General features: G+C 52.8%; 1 protein-coding gene across 2 annotated transcripts in view; it reads left to right on the top strand.

The window, feature by feature from the left end:
• LOC144730289 (cytohesin-1-like) overlaps positions 1-24701 on the top strand; it is a 94413-nt gene that overhangs the window by 20754 nt on the left and 48958 nt on the right. The window contains exon 1 of one of the 2 annotated variants that reach the window (XM_078610980.1): positions 22707-22802. The exons of the other annotated variant lie outside the window; for it this stretch is intronic. Within the exon in view, the coding sequence (XP_078467106.1) occupies positions 22730-22802 (73 nt within the window). The 5' untranslated portion in view covers positions 22707-22729. Of the gene's footprint in view, positions 1-22706; positions 22803-24701 lie in introns of those variants that run through there. 2 annotated transcript variants of the gene reach the window in all.

Here is a 24701-nt window from a genome sequence, read left to right as displayed (position 1 = left end):
AAGCCACTTCGTCGAGCCATCATTTGCGGCCAGGTCGCTTCTTGAAAGAGCGCCACGCAGCGCAGTGGGCCTTAGCGGGCAAAGTAAAACACCGTCGAATCGTTTAACGTAACGCACTTTGAACGTCTTTCTTCACCCCGCCCGTTGCCAACCGTGACAATCGGAGGTGCGGTAATCCTGGGTCGAGAGCCAGCGGAGCGCACCCCCCGGCCCCCCATCGCAGCGTCGTGGTTGGCGTGGCAGGATGACGGTCGCGCGAGCACGGCCTAGTACTCGGGCAGGCTGAGTCCGGCTCGGACCCCCGAGACGCGACGAGATTGTGCGCATTCCGTGCGTTTTGTGCACGTGGGGTCGGGGGAAACAATGCGGGACGACTGGTCCTGTCGGTACAACAACAACAACAAACCGGAATAAAACCCCCTCCTAAGATTCATTCCGCAAAGATGTTGGGAGAAGGGGGGGGGGGTGTCAATGTCTCGCTCGCCAGATCCGTCGCAGATAACCGCGCTGGTGTCATCGGAGAAGAATGCGCGCGCTATCAGCGCTATCAGCGCGGCGAGACGCAAACAAAAACGACGCCGGGCACGCGCAAACCCCCGACGAGAACGCAAGGCGTGCGCCGACGCGGAATATTTCTGCCAGAAAACCTGATGCAGAACGAGAGAGACAGCACCGTCGGCTTGTCTAGGATGGGCTGCGGTGATCCACCCCCCCCCCGGCCATCATCCCCGTGTAATTCGTGCGGCGCTGTTGTTCTGCGACGAGAGAAGGGGGCGCACGGTGAGAAGTGAAACATCTGGCGGGCCCGCGCCTGCCCGATTGTCGGAGCGCTGCTAATTGCCTCTTTGAATTATTGACGCTCGCAAATGATCGCGAGGGAAGGCCGGTGTGCTAGTGAGCGAGTGAGTGAGGGAGCGTGCGAGCCAGGGAGCGTGCGAGTGAGTGAGTGAGCGAGCGTGCGAGTGAGTGAGCGAGTGAGCGTGCGAGCCAGGGAGTGAGCGTGCGAGCCAGGGAGCGAGCGTGCGAGTGAGTGAGCGAGTGAGCGTGCGAGCCAGGGAGCGAGCGTGCGAGTGAGTGAGCGTGCGAGCCAGGGAGCGAGCGTGCGAGTGAGTGAGTGAGGGAGCGAGTGAGTGAGGGAGCGTGCGAGCCAGGGAGCGAGCGTGTGAGTGAGCGAGCGTGCGAGTGAGGGAGCGTGCGTGCGAGTGAGTGAGCGTGCGAGTGAGTGAGTGAGGGAGCGTGCGTGCGAGTGAGTGAGTGAGCGTGCGAGCCAGGGAGCGATCATGCGAGTGAGTGAGTGAGGGAGCGTGCGAGTGAGTGAGGGAGCGTGCCAGTGAGCGAGGGAGCGTGCGAGTGAGTGAGTGAGGGAGCGTGCGAGTGAGTGAGTGAGGGAGCGTGCGAGTGAGTGAGGGAGGGAGCGTGCGAGTGAGTGAGTGAGGGAGCGTGCGAGTGAGTGAGTGAGCGTGCCAGTGAGCGAGGGAGCGTGCGAGTGAGGGAGCGTGCGAGTGAGTGAGTGAGGGAGCGTGCGAGTGAGGGAGCGTGCGAGTGAGTGAGCGAGGGAGCGTGCGAGTGAGGGAGCGTGCGAGTGAGTGAGCGAGGGAGCGTGCGAGTGAGGGAGCGTGCGAGTGAGTGAGCGAGGGAGCGTGCGAGTGAGGGAGCGTGCGAGTGAGTGAGTGAGGGAGCGTGCCAGTGAGCGAGGGAGCGTGCGAGTGAGTGAGTGAGGGAGCGTGCGAGTGAGTGAGTGAGGGAGCGTGCGAGTGAGTGAGTGAGGGAGCGTGCGAGTGAGTGAGTGAGGGAGCGTGCGAGTGAGGGAGCGTGCGAGTGAGTGAGCGAGGGAGCGTGCGAGTGAGGGAGCGTGCGAGTGAGTGAGTGAGGGAGCGTGCGAGTGAGGGAGCGTGCGAGTGAGTGAGCGAGGGAGCGTGCGAGTGAGGGAGCGTGCGAGTGAGTGAGCGAGGGAGCGTGCGAGTGAGGGAGCGTGCGAGTGAGTGAGCGAGGGAGCGTGCGAGTGAGGGAGCGTGCGAGTGAGTGAGTGAGGGAGCGTGCCAGTGAGCGAGGGAGCGTGCGAGTGAGTGAGTGAGGGAGCGTGCGAGTGAGTGAGTGAGGGAGCGTGCGAGTGAGTGAGTGAGGGAGCGTGCGAGTGAGTGAGTGAGGGAGCGTGCGAGTGAGTGAGTGAGGGAGCGTGCGAGTGAGTGAGGGAGGGAGCGTGCGAGTGAGTGAGTGAGGGAGCGTGCGAGCGAGGGAGCGTGCGAGCGAGGGAGCGAGCGAGCGAGGGAGCGAGCGAGTGAGTGAGCGAGCGAGCCAGGGAGCGATCGTGCGAGTGAGCGAGCGTGCGAGCGAGGGAGCGTGCCAGTGAGCGCTGATTTTTCGCGATCGCAGCCCGCAGTTTTCGACGAAAGTCTCGCGTCGTCGCCAGCAACCGTGACCCGGGAACTCTTCGTGTCACGCGGTCGTCACCCTTGGGCATCCGCGCGCACGGTTTACCGGCTATTCCAAAAACCTCAAAGGGATATGTGGATGCCCGATCCACGAGGGAAGAAGTGAATAATTATCAAAGTGCGGAATCAAAGGCTCTCGCTCTCCTGCGACGACAAACTCCAAACCATGGCCCGCCCACGTGACCTCCAAATGTTTTATTTAAATAAATTTAATTTGACCTGAGGTTGCGTTCATCGTCAGAATGCCTTCTTGTTGCTTGCTCCTGCCGATGGAGCGAATCGCCTGGAGATTTTCCCGATCTCGTGAGATCTGCGAAGCGAAGCAGGGATGATCCTGGATAAGTGCTTGGATGGGCGATGGCTATGAAGAGACATGTCGTCTTGGGTTGTCTTGGGGAGGGGAAAGGAGGGGGCGGGGTGGAAGCGGTTGGGGGGCGGGGTCGAAGCGCTGGGGGATACGTGATATATTATTAGGTTCAATCTTAATTTTAGAACTTTCGTGACTGCAGGAATTATTATTTGTTTCTTTCGGTTAAGTCACGTCTAAAGATAAAATAATAAATTAAATTAAATAATAGAATACGACGTTTCGATTGCAACACAAGCAATCATCATCAGGTATAATGAAATAGCGACATAAAATCTAACCAGAAAACTATAGACAGATATATTAGCAGACAGATATCACCAAGATACATAGCGAGAGCAACACCTGTGTTGCTCTCGCTATGTATCTTCGAACGATAGATATCCATTGTTGTACTGTACATCTATGCCGTCCGTGTGCACGCGAGGTATCGGCCAACCAAACCTCCACGAGCCATGTGGGGGGGGGGGGGTGGAAGAGGTCGTTATCCATCCAGCAGTGGATTGGTAAAGACGCGGGCTGGACGCGTACGTCTATCGGTGTCCCCGGCGAGCGGGGGCCGCGTTCTCACGGGGAGCAGAATCGAAACAAAAGGAGCCGGGAATTCCTCAGCGTTCCCTCCGGTTAGGCAGCAGCAGCAGCAACAGCAACCCCCCCCCCACTGCCTTGCCTCGCCTGCTCCCCACAACCATGCGGTCTGGCTTGTCAGTGCGGAAGGCGCTCGCGGTGGGAGGCACTGGGGGGGGGGGTGGGAGCTGCTCACGTGCGTGCGATCCACTCGCGTCTGTTCGTCGCCCGCGCGTCCTCCCTGTGCACAGCTGGGCCGAGAGTCACGTGGGGATGCCACCACGGGCCCCCTTTGTGTGACGCCAGGGATGGAGGGAGGGCGGCCACGCGGTTTTTTTTTGTGTCAGCGTCGTCCCGCCGCTCCGCGCTCTTGCCGCAGGGATGCCAAACATTTTGCTTTGGCTGGTGGGGGGTGGGGTAGAGTGTGCAAGCGTCGTGTGAGTGTGTGCGCGCGTGTGTGTTGATGTACGTGTGGGGAGCGGTGGTGTAGCGGTTGGCGCTGTGCTGCGCTACGAACAAGGCGACCCGAATTCGATCCCCGCTCCCGGCCAACAGCAGTGACGGATTATATCTGTACCGGTCCTGGGCCTCCTCCTCGAGGTCGGCCTCAAATCGCCACTGGGGAGACAAAGGCGGCCGGGCGTGGTGCTGGCCACCCACCCCCTCGGTTCATGTGCCAGCCTTCATAGGTGCTCGCTAACAGCACTTGCCCCAAAAATGTGTTAAGGCTATACGGGGCATCTTTGTCATTGGGGTGGAGCGGTGGCACAGTTGTTAGCGCGCTGCGCTACGAACGCGGCGATCCGAGATCCTGCTTGCCACGTCATTCCACACGGCCCATGGCCACATGAGGCCCGCAAACAATATGTACCCGTCACCGTGAGCATCTTAGCCGCACTAATTGGATCCTGGAGGGGAAATATAAATTTTGCCTGGCTCGAAGCACGTCTCATTTGACCAGTTAGTCGATCGGCAGGTGGCGTGCGGTGGGGTAAAGTGTGGGTACTCCCTCCTCTTCTAAGACGTCTCGCCAGCGTGGAAGAGGAGGCCAACTACACTCTAGAGAGAGGGGAGGGGGTTCTCCAGAGCTTCCTCTGTCGGAGGCCCCTTCCGCCAGCAGTTGCGTGAGCAAGAAATTGCAGGGCTGCGCCTTGTACGTGTATATACAGTACGTCGAACTTCTTTCGCACCGTACGTAGCCAGCCGCACGAATCGAAGGTGCGGGGGGAAGGACAACAAACTCAACGCAAAAATCAGTTCGAAAGAAATGAGTTTTCAACGTAGACGATTTTAAAGTGCATAGCTCCAGTGGCATCAACGACGCGTGCGTGTGTGTGTGTCTAGTATTTAGGTAACCACGCGTGTGCGTTAATGTGCGGCTGCCCGCCAAAGGTAATAATATCTGAATGCCCGATCGGGCCCCTTGGTAAGGGCGAGAGGTACGTACAGTAAGTAGGAATGTCTGCATAACTTCCTTCGCACCGCGCACGTAGCCGGGTACGGGTACCCGTACGCTACCCGTACCCGTTCCCCTACCCGAAATGAGTGACAAACGGTTACTCACCGGTGACTCACGGCCTACCCGTACCCGTACCCGGCCGCAACAGGGTCGCAAACGGGTACCCGTACCCGGCCGGGTACGGGTAGCCGGGTATCGGGTAGGGTACGGGTATCGGGTACCCGGTTGCGACCTCTGGCTTCAAGGCACCCCGCGCCCAGCTTGATCAGCCAGCCAGCGCGCTGAGGGTTAACGGGCTGAGGGCGTGGGCTTGATGAATGCCCTCTGAGCCCCAGCCCCGCGATGCAATTCATTCGTTGCGGGCGTGGTGGTGCTTAAAGCTCTTTCCATTGCCACAGCGCTGGCTTTTGTTGTGCCCTCCAGATTGCCCAGCCGAGCCCAGCCAATGCTTGTAAAAAAAAAAACCCGTGTGAGCTGAATGACTGTGTCGTCGTCGTCGGCCGTGGTCAATCCACTGCTGGATGAAGACCTCCCCGTGCCGCCGCCACCATCACCATCATTGCCACCTCTCACGGTTTTTATGGACCCCCTGTGCAGAGTCAGGCTCGATAAACAAATGCCGGTTGATTTGGCAGATATTATTAGCCAGAGTGCTCGCTATAAACGTTTGGACCCTACCACTCCCTCCACCCCCACCTTCGATGCGGCAAACAATGCCGCACACGGACCCATGCGTGCGTTGCTGTAGAGCAGGGGTGGGGAACCTTTTTTCTGCCAAGGCGCATTTGGATATTTATAACATCATTCGCGGGCCATACAAACATTATCGACTTAAAAATTAGCCCGTTATATTTGGTCAAACATTAAATTAACTCACCACCCTAATGCGACGGCTGGAACTGCTTCTCTCTGGCGAGGCGTGTGATGTTAGCTGGTGTTGATGATGTTGCTGCTACTCGAAACCGCTTTTCCAGGTTTGCTCCTAGATTTATTGAATTTCGAGTCCCGCCTGCGGTTGCCTTGGCAGGGCCACACCAAAATGATTTCGAGGGCCTCGTACGGCCCGCGGGCCGGACGTTCCCCACCCAAACTGTAGAGCATCGTGGTTCTTAACCTGGAGTGCACCCCCCATCCCCACCAGGGGGTGTAAGATGCCCCTTCTGGGGGTGCGAGACAAGGGAAGAGTTTTTTGTAGAAGGTAAATAATCTAAACACAAATTAAGCACGGGCACCTTTGTACTTTTTTTATCACACGTATGTATTAACATTCTATATATTTAAAAAAAAATACTATTGAGACCCAAAGGGGTGCAATGGCTGCAGTAAAGGCTAAGAACCACTGCTGTAGAGCATCGTGGTTAAACGCATCTATAAGCAGAGCTACTCCGTTCTGTATCTCCGGATTTTAGTCGGGCAGCTGATTGCCATTGCGGACCCAGTGTTGTCCAGCAGCAATGAAAGGGGGTGGGGGGAGGCATTTGTTTTTTTTTTACAACTCTCAACAGCTGCAATGCAACGCTTGTGTAGTGTTGTATGAAGTGGTAGTAGCCACCACTGTACCGTAGTAGTTTGTGTTGGCGGTCGGGCTGTAGTGGCTGTTTTTTTTCTTTAGTATTTTAAAATATTTTATTCTTCAATATGTTTCTCCTTCAACCTCTGACCCCCCCCCTCTCCGTCTCACTCAACACTCGCTACACTGGGTTTGTTAGACCACGAGCCAATGTGGGAAGTGGTCGGTAACACCAGGGGTTCGAAAAACACTGCTGGTATCTACCATGGCTCGTGTCCACAGTGGGCAGAATTCTTAACGCGCGTACCGTCTGTTTCATACACTCTCTTCCCGTCTGTCGTCATAGTCACCCTCCGTGAATTACCCTCCAGTGCCCGTCATTGACACGATGTTCTCGTTAAAAGCGACCACGAGGGCATTGCTATCATAGCCAGTCGTGAGCTGCAGATGAAGTTCTTGGAGAAAAGAATTTGCTCGCATTTGTCACCCCGGTACCCGAGGAGCCATTCTCGTGCCCACGCCTCGCAATAGATGATGTCGTGGACGCCTGCGAAACAAAGAGCTTCACAGCTCATCTGATTCCTCCAGTATAAATACACATTTTGATTCTGAGCTTGGAGACCTACTTACAAGGAAGAAGAGCAGGGGGTAGGCGAGTTGCGAAAAGGAATGTGTGGAATGCATACCATCAGGCCAAGGGGCTCTCAGAAGGCCAGTCCATTCTTGATGGTGTGTGTGGGGGGGGCTTCGACAAAGAGGGCCATTCAAATTACCCCTCCAACTCATGGACCCCCCCCACCCCCCTCTGTGTGTGGAATGGTACGCTCCAAGCTGGAAAGTCAAAAGAGACGAACCTAAAATCAGTCGCGAGGCGGCGCTAGACGGACCCTCCCCGAATCTCAAGTGGCGCTCGGCAACCCACCGAGTCTTTTTGTTTTGACGCATGGCAAAGCAGAATTTGATATGTGCGTGGTCCTGAACACGACGGAGCGAGCTGCCACAGTGGTTGGAATTGTCGGCGCTCTGAACTTGCCAATCTCAGAGGTCGCCGGGGTTCGATCTCCTGCTGGCGCGGCAGTTGAAACAACGCTGCAAGATGTTTTTTTTTAGGTTTCATTTATGCCCGGCTCTGCAACCTATTCCGTTCCGAGCTCGTGTCTTCTTCTTATTCTTGTCGTACGGCGGCTGATGTCGATGCAGAGCAAGCGGCTGCAATTTCGCATTCAGCTGCTCGAGCCGAGATAACCGCGTGAAGAGCAGCGGGGGTGGCGGTATCGCTGCGATGTCTCCGGCTTCGTATTTGTGACGTCGGGCGCATTGCATACGTCGTGCGTTGTACGATCCCGGTTGTGGATGACCCACAGTGTCGCACCGCTAGCGGTGAGGTCTTAATTCTTTTTAAATCCTTTATATTAAGTTCACTTGCTTGCGCGCTTACGACCGTGCAAATCTTTCGGTCGTTTTTTAACCCACTTCCCGTGATCCAATCGAGCTGACATTTTGCACACAGACTCGTTGTGCGTGACAATTTATTTTCGTGAAAAAAAATTCCCAAAATTTTCCACTTTTTAGGAAAAAAAATTTTCATATTTAATTTAAAATACCAATGTGATAAAAATGAAACTCTTACTCAAGAAAAACAGATGAATAATAAAATAAAACCGATGCCACGCATATAAAGGATTTATAGTGAAAAACTTTGTTTTTACGGGTTAATTTTTTCCTTTTCCATTCGTGCATCGGGTATCTGCATCTGCTGCCCCACGTGGGGTTTTGTGCGGTGGGTGCGCGATCTCGGCGTGGACTCACGGCCCTTCGTGGTGCATGGTCAAAACCCCAGGGGATCTTCTGCGTTTGGGTCTCTCACAACGCGGTGTTTGTTCGCGAGTTCTTTTGAACTCCCATTCAGCTCCTCCGAGGCTTCATCGGCATTGAATTCGCATTGTTTGAGGTTGAGCGCCGTGTTGTCCAAAAGGGATTGGGCTGTGCGTAAAAGTGGAACGCACCTCCCAAGCTGTGTACTTGTCGTTACGCCCGCTATGTGTAGCCAAGAGCCAAGCATAAGTGGGGCATTTCATTGGAGTTTGCGGGGGTGGTGGTGGTAGTGGTGGGGGAGGAGGGGGGGGTATGCCGTCCAAAACTGGATGTATAAAAAGGGGCCTTTCTCCTCCAAAATTTGAATTGGACGCACGCAGATCGATGGTGGTGTCCTTTGGATGGTTCCACTGTTTGTGTTGGGGCGTTGCATTGGCAACACGGTCCGGGGGGCCTGGGACTTTATAGCATTAGCAGCCGTAGTAACAATCTATCTATATATATAAAAGGGAAATTTGTGAATGTGTGTCTGTTCAAAATGTTTAGCGTACTTCCCGACATGCAACAAACTTGAAATTTGCCATGTGGGTACTTTCCAGACTGTACACCATGCAAAAATGATAAAAGTTGACTTTTGTATTTTTTTGTGGGGGGGGAGGCGCAATAATGCATATATTTTGCACGGCAAGTGAGCGGTGACGTCACATCTGTGATGTCACCCGCATGCGGCAGCGTCACGCTGTGTGCCTGCTGACGTCACGCACCCCCCCCTCCCACTCTCCGCAATCCAAGACAAGAATCAAAGTCCTGGGCGAAGCCGGGTAGTAAAGCTAGTTCATAATAAGTTAGTTTAACACTTATGCTTTCGCGACTGATGTCATCCATAATACAGGTTTTGTTTCGATTTAAAGCTTTCGTGACTGCAGGGATTCATCTTCTTGATTCTTTCGGTAAAGTCACGTAGAAGGGAAATAAAAAAATAATTAAAAAACGAAAACATAATAAAATAATTCTCACGACGTTTCGGCCACAACGCAGGACGGCTGCTTGCGTTGTGGCCGAAACGTCGTGAGAATTATTTTATTATGTTTTTTTTTTTCCCTTCTACGTGACTTTACCGAAAGAACCAAGAAGATGAATACAGGTTTTGTTTTTATTAGATCGCGTAAATATGAATATTGTGTCGTTACACCCGCCACCACCCGACACAGCCAATTAGTGAGGTTTTTCACGTAAATAGAACGTGCCAATTCGTTACGAGAGTAAATCAACAACATTTACGATCCGGGTACGACGTTTCATCAGTAATTACAACCTGGCATCATCAGGCGACAGCCAGGTTTGTGGACAAATCCTCCTGTTTCGTTCCTTAACTCGAGGGATAAGTGTGATGACATTACTTGTGAGCCATTCTTGTGCGAAGGCCAGACCGGGGGGGGGGGGGGGTTTACGAATGCATATAAATTACAATGGGTATCCATTGCCGGTTGGGTAATGATACGTTACCCAATGCTACAACAGCGGGTGGCATGGTTAGCAGCGCGGCACAGAGGGCTTGCAATGTGGAGGTCGCCGGTTCCGACACGGTAGTTGATACGGTGGGGGGGGGCGATCGGGGGGTTAATGGTGGGGGGGGGCGAACGGTGGTGGGGGGGGCGAACGGTGGGGGGGGGGGGCGAAGTTTATTAAATTCCCCCCACCCACCGCCACCCACCCACCCCTGCACCGCGCAATGAACGCGTGACGTCACCGGCACAACTCGGTTATTCTGCAGTGGAAAAAAAACCGTCTCCATGTGCCGCGTCGGTTGCCTTGGCTCGGCACAGCACCGGCGCGGCTCGGTTTGTGTGGTGGGAAAAATAAAAAAAAGGCGCCATCGCAAAACGTGCGGGCTGGAAAGGCGATGGCCTTTACCCGCCGTTGATTGGTTGATTAATGGTGCAAGAGGGCGGTCTCGCTTCGTCAGAGGACCAGCCCTCTTTCCTGCACGCCGATATAAAGACACAAAAATAAATCTGCGCAGCCCCGCACACGGCTCGTGATGTGTGCAGCGGGAGGAGGGTGGCGCGCGCGTCACCACCCGCTCGTGCGCGTGCCAAACATTTCGCAGTCGCTGCACCGCCGTTGCTTATTGAGCTGCGGGGATGTCACGCAGAGAGAAAGGGGGGCTGGGCTGGGCTAGGGGCAGGGCATAAATGACGTCACGCGATTTTGGACGATTTTTGACTCCCCCCCACCCCTTCGTCACACGGCGTCACAAAAAGTCAGACCCCCCCTCAAATATGACGTCAGAAAAACTCTGCCCCCCCCCCATCCCAAAAAAATATAAAACATGTTCTTGGTTCTTTCGGTAAAGTCACGTAGAATGGAAATAATAAAATAATAAAAATAAAACATAATAAAATAATTCTCACGACGTTTCGGCCATTATGTTTTATTTTTATTATTTTATTATTTCCATTCTACGTGACTACCGAAAGAACCAAGAAGATGAATCCCTGCAGTCACGAAAGCTTTAAATCGAAATATAAAACATGCTTTAAATCGCTTTAAACTATTGTCATTGTAGTGCGTATTTAATGTGGCGCTGCACTCTGATGTTGTAGGAGAAAACATGTATTTAAAAGTCTATTTAATTAAGTGGAACGTGTTGTCTATATTTATTTAAAGTTGCGCATTTTATGTAACGTCACATTTCTCAAAACCCCCCCCTCCCCTCGCCACACATCGTCACAAATGTCTGACCCCCCCCTCCCCCAGGTGTGTGACGTCATTTATGGACGGCGCCCTAGCCCGCCCCCCACCTTCTTTCCACCACGTCTCTCCTGCACCGCATTCCCCAGCCTTGATATACCACGCGCTGCGCAAAGAGAGACGTGTCATCTTCGTTCGAGTAAAGTAGTAACTGCAGCGCATTGTGTTTGTTCCCCCCCCCCGCCGCCGCCTCTCTCATTTTTAAATCCTTTGTATTAAGTTTGCTTGCTTGCTTGCTTAGGACCGTGCAAATCTTTCGGTCGTTTTTTAACCCACTTCCCGTGATCCAATCGAGCTGACATTTTGCACACAGACTCGTTGTGCGTGACAATTAATGTTCGTGATTTTTTTCTCTCCAAAATTTTACACTTTTTAGGACAAAAATATTATATTTAATTACCAATTGCTTAATGCTGCCATGCAATCATCTGACCCATAGGTGGCAGCCATCTCAAGCCAGAGGACGAGAGGACTCTAGCCGCCACGCATATAAAGGGTTTATAGTGAAAAACTTTGTTTTTACGGGTTCATTTTTTTGTTTGTTACATGCGGGTTTCCGTGCTGTATTTACGAACGGAGGAAAACCCCAACGATTGATCGTTGGGTCGTAACCTCGATTTGTCTTGACGGATGCGTTGCATGACGCACTCTTTAATGGTTCCTCAATATAAACTCAGCTGTTCTTATACTGACGCGTACCATTAGCCTGTGCGGAGGCTGCTGGGGCAAGTGCTGTTAGCGATGTTTACACATCGCACCAGGTACTCACCTTTGTACTTTTTTTATCACACGTATGTATTAACATTCTATATATTTAAAAAAAAATACTATTGAGACCCAAAGGGGTGCAATGGCTGCAGTAAAGGCTAAGAACCACTGCTGTAGAGCATCGTGGTTAAACGCATCTATAAGCAGAGCTACTCCGTTCTGTATCTCCGGATTTTAGTCGGGCAGCTGATTGCCATTGCGGACCCAGTGTTGTCCAGCAGCAATGAAAGGGGGTGGGGGGAGGCATTTGTTTTTTTTTACAACTCTCAACAGCTGCAATGCAACGCTTGTGTAGTGTTGTATGAAGTGGTAGTAGCCACCACTGTACCGTAGTAGTTTGTGTTGGCGGTCGGGCTGTAGTGGCTGTTTTTTTTCTTTAGTATTTTAAAATATTTTATTCTTCAATATGTTTCTCCTTCAACCTCTGACCCCCCCCCTCTCCGTCTCACTCAACACTCGCTACACTGGGTTTGTTAGACCACGAGCCAATGTGGGAAGTGGTCGGTAACACCAGGGGTTCGAAAAACACTGCTGGTATCTACCATGGCTCGTGTCCACAGTGGGCAGAATTCTTAACGCGCGTACCGTCTGTTTCATACACTCTCTTCCCGTCTGTCGTCATAGTCACCCTCCGTGAATTACCCTCCAGTGCCCGTCATTGACACGATGTTCTCGTTAAAAGCGACCACGAGGGCATTGCTATCATAGCCAGTCGTGAGCTGCAGATGAAGTTCTTGGAGAAAAGAATTTGCTCGCATTTGTCACCCCGGTACCCGAGGAGCCATTCTCGTGCCCACGCCTCGCAATAGATGATGTCGTGGACGCCTGCGAAACAAAGAGCTTCACAGCTCATCTGATTCCTCCAGTATAAATACACATTTTGATTCTGAGCTTGGAGACCTACTTACAAGGAAGAAGAGCAGGGGGTAGGCGAGTTGCGAAAAGGAATGTGTGGAATGCATACCATCAGGCCAAGGGGCTCTCAGAAGGCCAGTCCATTCTTGATGGTGTGTGTGGGGGGGGCTTCGACAAAGAGGGCCATTCAAATTACCCCTCCAACTCATGGACCCCCCCCACCCCCCTCTGTGTGTGGAATGGTACGCTCCAAGCTGGAAAGTCAAAAGAGACGAACCTAAAATCAGTCGCGAGGCGGCGCTAGACGGACCCTCCCCGAATCTCAAGTGGCGCTCGGCAACCCACCGAGTCTTTTTGTTTTGACGCATGGCAAAGCAGAATTTGATATGTGCGTGGTCCTGAACACGACGGAGCGAGCTGCCACAGTGGTTGGAATTGTCGGCGCTCTGAACTTGCCAATCTCAGAGGTCGCCGGGGTTCGATCTCCTGCTGGCGCGGCAGTTGAAACAACGCTGCAAGATGTTTTTTTTTAGGTTTCATTTATGCCCGGCTCTGCAACCTATTCCGTTCCGAGCTCGTGTCTTCTTCTTATTCTTGTCGTACGGCGGCTGATGTCGATGCAGAGCAAGCGGCTGCAATTTCGCATTCAGCTGCTCGAGCCGAGATAACCGCGTGAAGAGCAGCGGGGGTGGCGGTATCGCTGCGATGTCTCCGGCTTCGTATTTGTGACGTCGGGCGCATTGCATACGTCGTGCGTTGTACGATCCCGGTTGTGGATGACCCACAGTGTCGCACCGCTAGCGGTGAGGTCTTAATTCTTTTTAAATCCTTTATATTAAGTTCACTTGCTTGCGCGCTTACGACCGTGCAAATCTTTCGGTCGTTTTTTAACCCACTTCCCGTGATCCAATCGAGCTGACATTTTGCACACAGACTCGTTGTGCGTGACAATTTATTTTCGTGAAAAAAAATTCCCAAAATTTTCCACTTTTTAGGAAAAAAAATTTTCATATTTAATTTAAAATACCAATGTGATAAAAATGAAACTCTTACTCAAGAAAAACAGATGAATAATAAAATAAAACCGATGCCACGCATATAAAGGATTTATAGTGAAAAACTTTGTTTTTACGGGTTAATTTTTTCCTTTTCCATTCGTGCATCGGGTATCTGCATCTGCTGCCCCACGTGGGGTTTTGTGCGGTGGGTGCGCGATCTCGGCGTGGACTCACGGCCCTTCGTGGTGCATGGTCAAAACCCCAGGGGATCTTCTGCGTTTGGGTCTCTCACAACGCGGTGTTTGTTCGCGAGTTCTTTTGAACTCCCATTCAGCTCCTCCGAGGCTTCATCGGCATTGAATTCGCATTGTTTGAGGTTGAGCGCCGTGTTGTCCAAAAGGGATTGGGCTGTGCGTAAAAGTGGAACGCACCTCCCAAGCTGTGTACTTGTCGTTACGCCCGCTATGTGTAGCCAAGAGCCAAGCATAAGTGGGGCATTTCATTGGAGTTTGCGGGGGTGGTGGTGGTAGTGGTGGGGGAGGAGGGGGGGGTATGCCGTCCAAAACTGGATGTATAAAAAGGGGCCTTTCTCCTCCAAAATTTGAATTGGACGCACGCAGATCGATGGTGGTGTCCTTTGGATGGTTCCACTGTTTGTGTTGGGGCGTTGCATTGGCAACACGGTCCGGGGGGCCTGGGACTTTATAGCATTAGCAGCCGTAGTAACAATCTATCTATATATATAAAAGGGAAATTTGTGAATGTGTGTCTGTTCAAAATGTTTAGCGTACTTCCCGACATGCAACAAACTTGAAATTTGCCATGTGGGTACTTTCCAGACTGTACACCATGCAAAAATGATAAAAGTTGACTTTTGTATTTTTTTGTGGGGGGGGAGGCGCAATAATGCATATATTTTGCACGGCAAGTGAGCGGTGACGTCACATCTGTGATGTCACCCGCATGCGGCAGCGTCACGCTGTGTGCCTGCTGACGTCACGCACCCCCCCCTCCCACTCTCCGCAATCCAAGACAAGAATCAAAGTCCTGGGCGAAGCCGGGTAGTAAAGCTAGTTCATAATAAGTTAGTTTAACACTTATGCTTTCGCGACTGATGTCATCCATAATACAGGTTTTGTTTCGATTTAAAGCTTTCGTGACTGCAGGGATTCATCTTCTTGATTCTTTCGGTAAAGTCACGTAGAAGGGAAATAAAAAAATAATTAAAAAACGAAAACATAATAAAATAATTCTCACGACGTTTCGGCCACAACGCAGGACGGCTGCTTGCGTTGTGGCCGAAACGTCGTGAGAATTATTTTATTATGTTTTTTTTTTTCCCTTCTACGTGACTTTACCGAAAGAACCAAGAAGATGAATACAGGTTTTGTTTTTATTAGATCGCGTAAATATGAATATTGTGTCGTTACACCCGCCACCACCCGACACAGCCAATTAGTGAGGTTTTTCACGTAAATAGAACGTGCCAATTCGTTACGAGAGTAAATCAACAACATTTACGATCCGGGTACGACGTTTCATCAGTAATTACAACCTGGCATCATCAGGCGACAGCCAGGTTTGTGGACAAATCCTCCTGTTTCGTTCCTTAACTCGAGGGATAAGTGTGATGACATTACTTGTGAGCCATTCTTGTGCGAAGGCCAGACCGGGGGGGGGGGGGGGGTTTACGAATGCATATAAATTACAATGGGTATCCATTGCCGGTTGGGTAATGATACGTTACCCAATGCTACAACAGCGGGTGGCATGGTTAGCAGCGCGGCACAGAGGGCTTGCAATGTGGAGGTCGCCGGTTCCGACACGGTAGTTGATACGGTGGGGGGGGGGCGATCGGGGGGTTAATGGTGGGGGGGGGCGAACGGTGGTGGGGGGGGGCGAACGGTGGGGGGGGGGGCGAAGTTTATTAAATTCCCCCCACCCACCGCCACCCACCCACCCCTGCACCGCGCAATGAACGCGTGACGTCACCGGCACAACTCGGTTATTCTGCAGTGGAAAAAAAACCGTCTCCATGTGCCGCGTCGGTTGCCTTGGCTCGGCACAGCACCGGCGCGGCTCGGTTTGTGTGGTGGGAAAAATAAAAAAAAGGCGCCATCGCAAAACGTGCGGGCTGGAAAGGCGATGGCCTTTACCCGCCGTTGATTGGTTGATTAATGGTGCAAGAGGGCGGTCTCGCTTCGTCAGAGGACCAGCCCTCTTTCCTGCACGCCGATATAAAGACACAAAAATAAATCTGCGCAGCCCCGCACACGGCTCGTGATGTGTGCAGCGGGAGGAGGGTGGCGCGCGCGTCACCACCCGCTCGTGCGCGTGCCAAACATTTCGCAGTCGCTGCACCGCCGTTGCTTATTGAGCTGCGGGGATGTCACGCAGAGAGAAAGGGGGGCTGGGCTGGGCTAGGGGCAGGGCATAAATGACGTCACGCGATTTTGGACGATTTTTGACTCCCCCCCACCCCTTCGTCACACGGCGTCACAAAAAGTCAGACCCCCCCTCAAATATGACGTCAGAAAAACTCTGCCCCCCCCCCATCCCAAAAAAATATAAAACATGTTCTTGGTTCTTTCGGTAAAGTCACGTAGAATGGAAATAATAAAATAATAAAAATAAAACATAATAAAATAATTCTCACGACGTTTCGGCCATTATGTTTTATTTTTATTATTTTATTATTTCCATTCTACGTGACTACCGAAAGAACCAAGAAGATGAATCCCTGCAGTCACGAAAGCTTTAAATCGAAATATAAAACATGCTTTAAATCGCTTTAAACTATTGTCATTGTAGTGCGTATTTAATGTGGCGCTGCACTCTGATGTTGTAGGAGAAAACATGTATTTAAAAGTCTATTTAATTAAGTGGAACGTGTTGTCTATATTTATTTAAAGTTGCGCATTTTATGTAACGTCACATTTCTCAAAACCCCCCCCTCCCCTCGCCACACATCGTCACAAATGTCTGACCCCCCCCTCCCCCAGGTGTGTGACGTCATTTATGGACGGCGCCCTAGCCCGCCCCCCACCTTCTTTCCACCACGTCTCTCCTGCACCGCATTCCCCAGCCTTGATATACCACGCGCTGCGCAAAGAGAGACGTGTCATCTTCGTTCGAGTAAAGTAGTAACTGCAGCGCATTGTGTTTGTTCCCCCCCCCCGCCGCCGCCTCTCTCATTTTTAAATCCTTTGTATTAAGTTTGCTTGCTTGCTTGCTTAGGACCGTGCAAATCTTTCGGTCGTTTTTTAACCCACTTCCCGTGATCCAATCGAGCTGACATTTTGCACACAGACTCGTTGTGCGTGACAATTAATGTTCGTGATTTTTTTCTCTCCAAAATTTTACACTTTTTAGGACAAAAATATTATATTTAATTACCAATTGCTTAATGCTGCCATGCAATCATCTGACCCATAGGTGGCAGCCATCTCAAGCCAGAGGACGAGAGGACTCTAGCCGCCACGCATATAAAGGGTTTATAGTGAAAAACTTTGTTTTTACGGGTTCATTTTTTTGTTTGTTACATGCGGGTTTCCGTGCTGTATTTACGAACGGAGGAAAACCCCAACGATTGATCGTTGGGTCGTAACCTCGATTTGTCTTGACGGATGCGTTGCATGACGCACTCTTTAATGGTTCCTCAATATAAACTCAGCTGTTCTTATACTGACGCGTACCATTAGCCTGTGCGGAGGCTGCTGGGGCAAGTGCTGTTAGCGATGTTTACACATCGCACCAGGTACTCATTTGAGGCTGAGTCGACCTAGGAGAGGCCCAGGACCCGGTTCAGATAATCGTCGCCGGTGTTGGCCGTGAGCGGGAATCGAACCTGCGTCGCCGGGTTCATAGCGTAGCGCGCTAACCGCTACACTACCGCTCCCCACTAACAAAGACAAAGACAAAGATCCCCCGTATAGCCTTAACAGGCTGTAAGGGCAAGTGCTCTTAGCGAGCACCAATGAAGGCCGGCACGGCACACGAGGGCGTGGGTGGCCAGCACCACGCCCGACCGCCTTTGTCTCCCTCGTGGCGATGTTCACACACCGCACCAGGTACTCATTTGAGGCTGAGTCGACCTAACACACCCACACACATACAGACACGCGCGCGCGCTCCACGCAATTGTTGAGACCCGGACGCGGATGATATCGCGCCGCGTGCGCGCGCGCGCGCGTCTTTAGCAGCCACCAGTCGTGACGGCGTCGACGTAGAGAACGCATCTCCGATGCAGAAATAGGCAAATGGATAACAACGTAGCCCTCTGTAGCCCTCTGTGCGGCAACGGCGGTTCGTGTTCACACGGAAGCGGCAGGGTGGGAGCCTCCACGTCGCTCGGCGCGTTCGCCACCTTCTCGTTCATCGTCGGATCTGGGCGGCTGAGCGGGCGCGCGAGCCCCGGCGCAGTCGTTTGGAGGGGCAGTCGCATGCCAAGCAGTGCCACGTGGCGATCCGTAGAGGGCAGTAGAGCATATTGCATTTCGATTTAAAGCTTTCGTGACTGCAGGGATTCATCTTGTTGGTTCTTTCGGTAAAGTCACGTAGAAGGGAGATAATAAAATAATAAAAATAAAACATTATTTTATTATGTTTAACAAACAAAATATTTGATAAAAAAATAAAAATGTCTCTACACTCAATTGAGATTCTAGATTTGAAGCTTTCGCGACTGCAAGGATTCATACTCTTAGGCTTTTTCGGTAAAGTCACGTAGGTAGAAAATAAAATTAATAGAATAATAGAAATAAAATAATAAATCACGACGTTTCGGAGGCAACACAATTGCTGTATCACTTGATATCACTTGATACAGCAATTGCTGTATCACTTGTGACTGTTACACCTGAAGACGGAAGCTTGTGTTGCCTCCGAAACGTCGTGATTTATTATTTGATTTCTATTATTACTTCTATTAATTAAATTTTTTACCTACGTGACTTTACCGAAAAAGCCTAAGAGTCCTCAATTGAGAGTTAGGCAGAGCCGCGACTCACGCGATATCCCCACCTCCGATGGCGAAGGGAGAGGGGGGGTGAGAAAGGTGACGGAGTCTCTATTTCGATTTAAAGCTTTCGTGACTGCAGGGATTCATCTTCTTGGTTCTTTCGGTAAAGTCACGTAGAAGGAAAATAATAAAATAATAAAAATAAAACATAAAATAATTCTCACGACGTTTCGGCCACAACGCAAGCAGCCGTCTTCAGGTGGAGAACAGGTCTGTCGAGAAGGCAGAGTCTGACAGACAGACCTGTTCTCCACCTGAAGACGGCTGCTTGCGTTGTGGCCGAAACGTCGTGAGAATAATTTTATTATGTTTTATTATTTTATTATTTTCCTTCTACGTGACTTTACCGAAAGAACCAAGAGGGAGTCTCTATTTTTAAACGGCATCTGAATAAATACGCACGCTTATTATCATCCTACTACTACTACACCATCGTTCTCATTTGCTGCGAAGACGATTTGTACAAAATCAACAACAAAAACAGGACGTCCCGGCTTGAACCCAACATCGCACCGCCGCGGGCGAAATACCCGCGAGCGCTCCCCTCCCGTCCCGTTATCTTCGCCTCGAGGGACGATTGCCGGCAGTTTTATTAAATCAGAATTAGTATGGAACTGGGCCGTTCATCGTCTTCCTCTACAGTCTACAGGGTGGTGGTGGTGGGCGGGGGGGATTGGGGGATGGTTGGGAACGCACAGCGGTGTGAGAACATCATGCGCCGCGGGTGCTCCGAGCTGGTGGTGGTGGTTGTGGTGGTGGTGGTTGTGGTGGTGGTGGTTGTGGTGGTGGTGGTGGTTGTGGTGGTGGTGGTGGTTGTGGTGGTGGTGGTGAGCCCACGAGGGCTTCACAACCAACACCACCACCACCACGGTTTGGCACTCGCAGTACCCGACCGTCGACGATCGGGCTGCCCACGTGTGGTGGGGTCAGGCGCGGGGTCATCCCGAGAGCTCTCTCTCTCTCTGTCTCGCAGCACGTGACCAGCTCTGCAAGAGCGGGAGAAACATGCTTCTTCATCCTTATACTCTTTGGTTCTTTCGGTAAAGTCATCCTACCGTCGAACAAAAAATGGGGGGCGTGGGGGGGGGCTCTCTCTCCGCGGAGCTCCGTCCTCCTGGGGGTTTTCCCACCAGCGGTGCCCGGGGCCGGTAATTGCAGGGGCTGCGCCTGTTTCTCTCACCCCCCACCCCACCCCCATTTGAGCCTTCGCGTCGGCGCAGCCTGGCGATCGCTTGGCGTCTCCAACAGCTGCCGAGTACAACACAAACAAACCCGTGCGTGGGTGCGTGTGTGTCTGTGTGCGTGTGTGTGTCTGTGTGCGTGTGTGTGTCTGTGCGCGTGTGTGCGTGCGTGTGTGTCTGTGTGCGTGTGTGTGTCTGTGCGCGTGTGTGTGTGCGTGCGTGTGTCTGTGCGTGTGTGTGTGTCTGTGCGTGTGTGTGTGTCTGTGCGTGTGTGTGTGCGTACGCGTATCTGTGTGTGTGCGTGTGTGTGCGCGTGTGTCTGTGTATGCGTGTGCGCGTGTGTCTGTGTGTGTGTGCGCGCGTGTGCATGTGTGTGTGCGCGTGTGTCTGTGTATGCATGTGCGCGTGTGTCTGTGTGTGTGTGCGCGCGTGTGTGTGCGCGTGTGTCTGTGTATGCGTGTGCGCGTGTGTCTGTGTGTGTGTGCGCGCGTGTGCATGTGTGTGTGCGCGTGTGTGTGCGCGTGTGTCTGTGTGTGTGTGCGTGCGTGTGTCTGTGTGTGTGTGCGCGCGTGTGTGCGCGTGTGTCTGTGTGTGTGTGCGCGCGTGTGTCTGTGTGTGTGCGCGCGTGTGTGTGCGCGTGTGTCTGTGTATGCGTGTGCGCGTGTGTGTGTGCGTGCGGCAGTGTAGCGGTGAACGCGTTGCGCTACGAACCTGCGACTCGTTCGATTCCCGCTCACGGCCAACACCGGTGACGATTATTAGAACCGGTACTGGGCATCCCCTAGGTCGACTCTGCCTCAAATGAGTACCCGGTACGATGTGGAAACATTTTCACTGGAGACAAAGGTGGCCGGGCGTGATGCTGGCCATCCACCCCCTCGTGTGCCGTGCCGGCCTTCATAGGTGCTCGCTAACAGCACTTGCCCCAACAGTCTGTTACAGGCTACACGGGGATCTTTACCTTTGTGCGTGTGTGTACGTGCATGCACGCGCGCACGGAGCGGTGGTGGTGGGGCGGGGGAATGAATGAGAGAATGAATAAGTGAATGAGCGAACGGTGGCGGCGGTGGTGGTAGGGTGGGGTGGGGTGGGGGGCAGTTGGAGAGAAAACAGAACACGTGGGTGGGGGGGGGCTGCGAGTGTGCGTGAGTGAGGTCGGCACGAGGCCTCGCGCGCGTTCAACTAAACTCAGACAGCCGCAAGGAACGAGGTGGTTGGTGGTGGTTACGTGGTGGTTGGTGGTGGTTACGTGGTGGTTGGTGGTGGTTGGTGGTGGTTGTGTGTGCGAAGGGGGTGAGCCGCCCCCCACTTTCTCCCACCCTCTCTCTCTCTGTACCTCGCAAACACCGAGGTTCCCCCACCCCCCATGCCGGATTCCCGTCCTCTGCGTTTCGTGATAAAATCCGGGATCGGTGGTGGCCGTGGGCGCTTTCCATAACAGCGGCGGCTTCCTTTGCTCGTCGGCCCATTGAGAAATAACGGGGGCGGTGGCAGCTTCGTGCCCACCCACCCACCCCACCCCCGCCTCTCTCCCCTATTCCACGTCGTCCTGGGCAGCTGAAATCGACTGACGGGCGAAACGAAACAGCGAGAAGTGCTAAAGGGGGCCGGGTAAAAGGCAGGATCCATCGGAGACACTCGAGATTTCGGACTCCGTTTGATGCGTAGCAGCAGAGGCAGCAGCAAGCGAGGAGGAGGAAGAAGACCATCGATAGATCGATCGATCGGGCAAGGCAGCGCGGCCAGGGAGCCGTAACCCGCGTTCCCGCACAGGAGCCTCACGAGTTAACTCAGCAGCAGCAGCAGAAGCAGCAGCAGCAGAAGCAGCAGAAGCAGCAGAAGCAGCAGAAGCAGCAGAAGCAGCAGAAGGATAATACGCAGGCTATGGTGGAACTGCTGTCAGTGGCAATCGCAGCTCGGAGGCGACGCTGTTGGTGATCGTGAAGTCTGCCTCCGTGTCGCCGTGGTCCGAGTAACTCGACACAGAAGACGTTAACTGATCATCAGCAGCAGCATCATCAGCAGCAGCAGCATCATCATCATCAGCAGCCTCATCAGCAGCATAATCAGTAGCAGCAGCATCAGTAACAGCCTCATCAGTAGCATCATCAGTAACAGCAGCATCAGTAGCAACATCATCAGTAGCAACATCATCATCATCAGTCTCATCATCAGCATCGTCAGTAGCAGTGCTCAACCTCCAGTGGAGATGAGAAGCTGCGACGTGTGAGGATTAAGTCCAAAGCATCATCTTCTCACCACCACCATCGTCTTCGTCGTCGTCGTCAATAGCAGCAGTAGCAGCAGCAGCAGCAGCAGCGGCAGCAGCGGCAGCAGCAGCAGCGGCAGCAGCAGCAGCGGCAGCAGCAGCGGCAGCGGCAGTAGCAGCAGTAGCAGCAGCGGCAGCAGCAGCAGCAGCGGCAGCAGCAGCAGCAGCAGCAGCGGCAGCGGCAGCAGCAGCGGCAGCAGCGGCAGCAGCAGCAGCAGCAGCAGCGGCAGCAGCAGCAGCAGCAGCGGCAGCAGCAGCGGCAGCAGCAGCGGCAGCAGCAGCAGCAGCAGCAGCGGCAGCGGCAGCAGCAGCAGCAGCGGCAGCAGCAGCAGCAGCAGCGGCAGCAGCAGCAGCAGCGGCAGCGGCAGCGGCAGCAGCAGCGGCAGCAGCGGCAGCAGCAGCGGCAGCAGCAGCAGCAGCAGCGGCAGCGGCAGCAGCAGCAGCAGCAGCAGCAGCGGCAGCAGCAGCAGCAGCGGCAGCGGCAGCAGCAGCAGCAGCAGCGGCAGCAGCAGCGGCAGCGGCAGCAGCAGCAGCGGCAGCGGCAGCAGCAGCAGCAGCGGCAGCGGCAGCAGCAGCAGCAGCAGCAGCGGCAGCGGCAGCAGCAGCAGCAGCAGCAGCGGCAGCGGCAGCAGCAGCAGCAGCAGCGGCAGCAGCAGCAGCGAGGCGTCGCTTGTTCTCAGCGGCGCTCCCAGCAGCGGGCGGTGGCGGTGCCAGCTTGTGCGCGTGTGCGCGCCATGGGCAGTGTGACGGAGCTGTGCGCTGCCAGCCTCCACTCGCTCCTCGCGCCGGCTCTACACGACTCGTCAGGTCGGTCAGAGATCGGTCGTGGCCAGTGGCGCTGGGGGCTACGTGGGTTCGATCCCGGCCCTCACGATGCCTCCTGTATATTTGGGAGTTTTGGGCGTCTTTCGGTTTCTCCCCGTGGTCGCGTGGATTTTTTTTCTCCTCCCGGGTCCTCCGGTTTGTTTATTTTTTCCCGTCCACATTTTTAGAAACGTGCCTTTTAGATTATGATTTCGGTTATTCTGCTGAGATGTAAGTGTCCAAATGAGAGGCCACTTTGTTGAGGTGTCGTTTGTGGCCAGGTCGCTTCTGAAAAATAAGTTTATACCTCGATGGGCTTTGCCTGGTAGGATGGGGATGGTTTAGTTTTATTCGTATGTTTTTTTGTGTGTGATTTGCTTACCTTCGTTGTACTTTGCACAACAATCGTGTTGTTGTACTGTTAGTTGTTGTAACGTTCTGACCCGCCCCTTACTTGACATCTGCGACAAAAGAGCTTTATAGCTCATGGGATTCCTCCTGCAGTATAAATAAATATTCTCATTCTGCTCCGGCGGGCGTGGGAATGTGGCTGCGCTACCTCTCCTGGCTTTGAATCCCCCGGATCAATCTGCAGGGAAATTGGCATGATCTGTGTGTGTCGGGGGGAGGGGGGGGTGGCAGGATTTTGGTTTGGTGCCCAGATTTGGTTACCGTTGTTTCTCACCGTTTCTTTTTTTTTCAAATGTAGCTCGTTGCTCGCGTGCGAGGGTTCCATCAAAACTCTCTACCAGCCAGGACTCGAACTCGCAACCTTCGGATCGTGAACCCACCTAGGGCCCCTGGGTGATTTGGTCACAGGTTGCGTTTTGGTTTGGGCAGGGGGGGGTGGTGGTGAATCGTAAATAAGCTCACGTGGTGCCAATTATAGGGTGTGTGTGGGACTCTCCTGGAGAGGGGAAGGTGTTAATCAGATATTAGCTTCGGTGTCAAGAAATTAAAATAAATGAACAGAAATAGAATCGTGTGTGAAGATTTACATCTTTCTGCTGTCGTGACCTTCACCGCTCGACCTTGCAAGATCGGAGCGGATGAAGGCGGGAGCGTTTTTGAAGACGCTTCTTGCGGGAATCTTGAATGCCGCGGGGCGAATTTTATTTTTTGTTTCATTGTGAAACGGCTTCGTTGTGGAATCGACGTCAAAGGCGCAGCCACAAACACAACGGTGCCCTGAACTCGTAACTAATTCATCTTCTTGGTTCTTTCGGTAAAGTCACGTAGAAGGGAAGTAATAAAATAATAAAAATAAAAATAATAAAATAATTCTCACGACGTTTCGGCCACAGCGTCTGAATGAATTAATTCATTCAGACGCTGTCTCCCCGACAGACCTGGTTTTCACCTGAGGACGGCTGCTTGCGTTGTGGCCGAAACGTCGTGAGAATTATTTTATTATTTTTTATTTCTATTATTTTATTACTTCCCTTCTACGTGACTTTACCGAAAGAACCAAGAAGATGAATCCCTGCAGTCACGAAAGCTTTAAATCGAAATCGTAACTAATTGTCCCGTGTTGTTTACGTGACAAACTTCACTTGATTGGCGTATACTCGCCCAAACCCCCCCCCCCCACTTTATTAAGGATAATATTGGTCGCGAAAGCCTATGTGTGAAACTCGAGTCACACCGGTTGACGTCTACATCCCGAGCCGCACGTGCCGAGCGTTCTAAAAATGAGAGGGAGAGAATGTCTGAAAACTAACAAAAATGTCATCCGCGGGGAGAGAAGGAATTCGGTGCTCGGCACAAATTCAACCCACCCCCACCCCGCCTGTGGGCTTGGTCTTCTGCGGAAACGGTGTTCAGCGTGTTTGCCGCGGGCACGGACCGGCCAGGGCGATGTGACCTCTCTCCTCCACCGACCATCGCCGCCGTCGTCTCAGT

Source organism: Lampetra planeri, chromosome 35 (genome assembly GCF_965212315.1).
Source record: "Lampetra planeri chromosome 35, kcLamPlan1.2.h2, whole genome shotgun sequence".
Taxonomy (NCBI): Eukaryota; Metazoa; Chordata; class Hyperoartia; order Petromyzontiformes; family Petromyzontidae; genus Lampetra; species Lampetra planeri.
This window is presented reverse-complemented; position numbering and strand designations above follow the sequence as displayed.